We start from the raw sequence: 5,411 nt of genomic DNA, 5'->3' as shown, positions 1-5,411 counted from the left end.
TGCTGCATTGCTAGCTTTTTGCCTCTCTGCTATACACATGACCATCTAGGGGGCCATTTCCCCACTGCCCCAATGCGAGCATTCAGATGTTGCCATTTCTTCAGTTCACACAGACGGGGTGCGATTGCCATGAGCACATTCAAATGCGAGAATGAGTCTAGTGAGTGTTGCTGGTTATGGCCCACAGGTGCGGGCTGCATCTCTCCTTTCTCAGCTACCGTCAATTGTCGGCAGCCACTATCTGACAGTGCCATCCAATAGCTACATCTTTCTATAGTTGCGAGTGGTCGGGTCCAAAGGTGTCCAAAGCGCCATGGAAAGCAGGTGGGGGGAAAGAAGCCCAGGTGGGAGATGGTGAGGCTAGGCAGCAAGGTGAGGCTGGGCAAAAACTCCAAAGTCCAAGTTTCTTCATTTGTCCACAAGCACAACACCTTGAGCTTCGTGCATAGTGCTGCATATTTGCTTTCTCCTCACGCGTTCATTTCTCACAATCGTACACAAATTTGATACAACCCATGTCGCCACTCTTGGCCTCATTCCAATTACCAGCTATTTCAGAGCATCAGAAACCCTGTTCCCGATCCTGTTTATGGACGAGCCTGATTGGCATATCGCCGAGACAGATTTCCTCGATCGGGAAGTTGAATTGCAGAAAGAGTTCATCCATTGGCTCGATGATCATCCCGCAGACGAAGGCCACTTCTTGAGCTTCTCTTCCAGATGCTTGGACGTTGTATTTTGTGGACTCTGTTGGAAATTGATTATACCTTCACAACCACCCCAGTTGCTAGTCGATGGAATATAAAACGTGTAAAGCCTTTTGGAGGGGAAAATACGGCAACTCGGGGAGGGCGTCAGGAAGCTGAACGCCAACAGGTGTTTGAGTTCGGAGGAGATTGGGATGGGAATCCGTTCGAGCCTTGGAAAAGCACACTACAACAAAAGTACTTTGCAGTGGAATCGGGTGCAGGGGTTTCATCTGTATGCAATCCGTGGAGGTTGGGGAATCGTTTCAAGATGTTTTGAATGCTTTGTGGGAGTTCGGTGTTTGGTTTGCAAGCTCGTTAAAGGAGTTGTCAAATACCGAGCAAGTGATCAAGGATGATCGCTATTGGGAGGTGCCAAGAAGGCAAAGCAAGAAATACCGTCGGCTCATGATTCAGGCAAAAAAGGGGAGTATGATGTGCCTAACGGCCAAGCAGGCGATGCAAGAAGCGTTAAAGGCAGCGGCAAACTTGCTCGACAAAGAGTTCCAAAAATTACGCTCGGAAGCTGTTCGTTTTGCTGGGCACTTCCAGCATGGGCGAAGAGGCTCAAAAGTGACAGTGTTGTGCTGCAGTGGTGCAACATCCGCAGCAATGCCTCGCACATCGATTGCGAACTTGAAATGGGGGAGCTGCAGCTAGAAGGCGCTCAGGAGGATGCAGCGACATGCGTGGGGATTCAGGTCAAGGGGCGTCTGCAGATCAAGATCTATCCCGATACTGAGGACGTGAAGATAAGCCAGGAGGAGGCGGATGGAGGGAGCTCAAAGGAGGGCATGGGCACGCGGTTTTTGATTCGGGAGATAGTGAAAAAGCACCTGCGATCGAGGGATGAGGTGCTTGTGGGGACGCTACAAGGAGTAGCATGGTATGTGAGCAATTTGAGCTGGATATACGTGGTGTGCAGCGAGACGAAGTCTGTGTTTGGGGAGGCAAGGCTGCCTGCGCCATGCAATAAAATGTTATGCCAGGCTACCTTCTCCGAGTGGGAAGCCATAGCTTCCCTTGAGCTCGTGGAAGTGGCTTATGCTCCTCCCTGCTTAGAATCCCATCACAGCCCTGGCGAAGGAACTATGGAGTGTCAAGAACGCACACCAAAAAAGAGAACAGAGCGTGCAGAAGAGTGGTCAAGCTCCATGCATCAGCGTTGGTTTGACTATTTGGAAGAAAGGAAGTGTGCAATTGACAGAAGTCTGTAACCTGTGCATAGAGAAGAATTGAGTCTGCCCAAGCTGTGTTGTAGGCAACCAATCCAGAAGCAGGGGGTATGCAATCAATGCAATCTGTAAGCTATGCACACACTAGAAAAGAGTATGCTCCAACTACACGTTTGTCTTAGTTTGAGTAATATCTGTTGGAAAATAGAGTTATGCATACTGTAATTAACAAAGAGGAGAATGGAGTTATAGTGAATAGAGTTTTGTAAATAGGGGAACAGGAGGAGTAGTATATAACTTAGTTTGTGATGACTGTAATTTGTAAGCAATGCAGTCATTTGTAAATTGTTAATGCAGTCGAGTGGTCAGACAATTGGACCAATATAAGCAGGAGGGTGATTTGTAAGTCGTTAATATAGTCGAGTAATCGGACAATTGCACCAATATAGTTATCAGCAGGAGGGTGATTGCAAATCAAATAGCCTGAGCCTCACTCCAACCTCTTTGATTAAGATCAGAGCCTATTTAATTGATTCCATACCCCATATCTGTGTTCTGTCTTTAGCTTCATGCATGATTTCTTCTTTGCATCATCATATGCTGTACCTCATTGCAGAGATGATGCTTCCTGTTATTTGGCTATAATCTGGTTCTTAGCATATTAACATGAGGGTCCATTATCTGTATCGTATTCTGTTCCTGATTGCAGAAATCGGGGAAAGAATCGTCCATGCTCGTCTCTATAACATAAAGTTGCTCTCAGCCATTCACAATGCCGGACAGACAGAGTCTATACGTCCCAAACACCTTTAAAATCTCTCTCTAATTTTCTGTTTGCCTGCATGTGTCGTTAACTCAGCCATTGAGACTCTGTTTTCAAATCAATACAGTATTATAGGAATCAGCCTTTCTATGTTCACCAGATCTGTCATTGACAAACTCTCTCAAAGGTTAATAAGATGAATTATATTCAGTTGGCTTGCCCTGAGAGGGTTGTAAGATTGAAAATAAAATGGTTGTGTTGTAATTACTCTGTGTGTATGGTGGTGTATAGAAGAGAGTGGTCGGACCAGTAGATATAGTTAATTCCACTTATGGTGGTGGTTGTGTTTTGGTTTGTCCATATGTGGTCAATAGTAGAACCATGTATTGTTGTAGGTGTTTCAATAAGTTGTTTGAAACGGTGATTACTCATGAATGCAGTGAGGCTTGTGTTGGCTGTTATTGTGGTGTTGAAGTCGATGTTGAAGGCTCCACAATGAATTCGCTGGGAATGAGTTGTATCATTTTTTGTAGTTGTTGAAGTAGTGTAGTGGTGTGTGTTGGGTGAATTGTAGATGTTTATTATTGAAAGACTTTGTGATTGATTTGTTTTGAATGTTGTTAGCAAGCATTCTGTATGAGTTGAGTTGTTCGATTTAAGTGAGGGGTGTTTGTAGAATGTTGACATTCCTAGCCCTGAGGTTGATGATATCGTTTCAACTCCTGGCAATAGTAGTTGATTGTCTTCGTGTTTGTGTGTTTCTTGGAGACATAAGATAGTAGCATTGAGGATTGTGTTGCTTTTTAGGATGTCTGTTTTGTGGGAGTGGAATGATCTTGTGTTGAGGCTTTGTAGTGTTTGTGTTTTAGGGAGGAAGTTTAGGTGGAGACTTGTTTCTTCAATCGGCCACTTGTGCTCGGAATGATCTTGTGTTGAGGCTTTGTAGTGTTTGTGTTTTAGGGAAGTTTAGGTGGAGACTTGTTTCTTCAATTGGCCACTTGTGCTCGGATTCGAGTCTCGCTATTTCTTTTAGGACGAGAGAGTTGACGTTCATGTGTTTTTCCTCAATTTTTGAAGCATATTATCTTTGCCCTTGTTCTGAGCCTTGTTACCCCTCCCATGAATGTGTAATGTGTTGCAAAGGTTGCTAAACATATTGTATACAAGGATGGGTTGTGTTTCCTGTACTCTGTGATGATGAGTACACTGCTTGTGATGGGCACTAATGTGCTACATCTTTAACATTGCATTGCCTACTTTTCTTATACATCCATTTGCAAGTGCGTTACAATTGATGCTTTGCGTAAGGGCATGTTTGACTGCATTGTTTGTCTCCTTATCAATCTTTGTAATATCTGATATACAATATGATGTTACTCCATGTGGATTCAAAACAACCTAGACATCTGTATTAGGTCCCCATAGTTTTGAGAAAGCTGGGATGAAATTGTCTATGTGTATGTCTTTGGGGTGTCATTTTTTGGAATATTGTTGGTTGAGATATGGTACTACGCTAAGTTGCATTAATTCGCACGTTTTTTTTTTAATTTAAAAAAAATGTTTGAATTCGCATTTTTTACGATTTAAAACGCTTGAAGCGTTTTTTTCCATTTTATTCATACGAATATCAAGCTATTTATACAAATAACTTTATTCATATGAATAAACGCAGTATAGAAAAAGTACCATTCTCATTTTTGGTATTCGTACGAAAACTGCCACCTGCCTTCCTTGCTACCTCAGCTACTTGCTTGCTAGCCCTGCTACCTCTTGCTTGCTTACGGTACCTACCAAGTTATCTTACCTACCAGCTCACCTACCTTTCATAGGTATCTTCTTCGCCCTTGTTTCCAACTGGCACTCATCTCTCTTGCGAGAGTTGTGTGTTGCAGTCTTTTTTTATTAATTAATGTTTGTTTTGTGTTTGAGACTGGCACTCATCTCTCTTGTGAGGGTTATGTGCTGTAGCTTTTTTTTATGAATTAATGTTTTCTTTGTATTGTGTTTTAGACTGGCACTCATCTCTCTTGCGAGAGTTCTGTGCTGCCGTCTTTTTTTGTTAATTAATGTTTTTTTTATATTGTAGTGTTTTTTAATTTATTAATGTTTGTTTTGATTTATGTTTGAGACTGGCACTCATCCCTCCTATGAGAGTTGTGTGTTGCAGTTTCAATTTCTATATAAATAATTATTTTTTATATGAGGATGGTACTCATCTCTCTTAAGAGAGTTGTGTGTTGCAGTCTCAGTTTTGATAGACATGTTTGTTTGTAGGATCTCTTGGGCTGGCACTCATCTCTCTTAAGAGAGTTATGTGTTGCAGTCTAAGCTTAGCGATGTTTTCATAGATGCTTATTCTGGCACTCATCTCTCTCTTGAGAGTTGTGTGATGCAGTCTAAGTTTAGAGATGTTTTCATAGACACTTATTCTGGCACTCATCTCTCTCTTGAGGGTTGCATGATGCAGTCCAAGTTTGATATCATGCGATGTGCTCATAGACACTTTGGCACTCAATTGTCCCTTGATAGTTGTATGTTGCAGTTGAAGCCTAGTGTTAGATGTGAAGACCATGGTCAATCACTGTTACACACTTAGTACCACACAATAACACGATTTTTTGTGATTTGATTTTTTGTAGTCTGTTACATGAGTTGAGTTTAAGTTGAGAGCTTCTACCTAGGTCATTTTTGGAATTTATTGCATTGTTAATTGTTATGGCTTACTCA

The 5,411-nt window shown here is 42.3% G+C and overlaps 1 protein-coding gene across 1 annotated transcript; it reads left to right on the top strand.

The window, feature by feature from the left end:
* The first annotated feature begins 1,116 nt into the window (after window positions 1-1,116).
* LOC147880007 (uncharacterized) lies at window positions 1,117-2,593 on the top strand. The gene is made up of 2 exons (XM_087372086.1): window positions 1,117-2,254; window positions 2,316-2,593. Exon 1 carries the CDS (start codon window positions 1,388-1,390, stop codon window positions 1,961-1,963), a length of 576 nt encoding a protein of 191 aa, XP_087228212.1. The 5' UTR covers window positions 1,117-1,387; the 3' UTR covers window positions 1,964-2,254; window positions 2,316-2,593.
* The last annotated feature ends 2,818 nt before the right edge of the window (window positions 2,594-5,411 follow it).

Source organism: Dipteris shenzhenensis, chromosome 33, assembly GCF_047967505.1.
Source record: "Dipteris shenzhenensis isolate YYH24624 ecotype China chromosome 33, Dip_SZ_1.0, whole genome shotgun sequence".
In the NCBI taxonomy this organism is placed as follows: domain Eukaryota; kingdom Viridiplantae; phylum Streptophyta; class Polypodiopsida; order Gleicheniales; family Dipteridaceae; genus Dipteris; species Dipteris shenzhenensis.
Note: the sequence above shows the minus strand (reverse complement) of the source record. Positions and strands in the feature narration are given on the sequence as shown.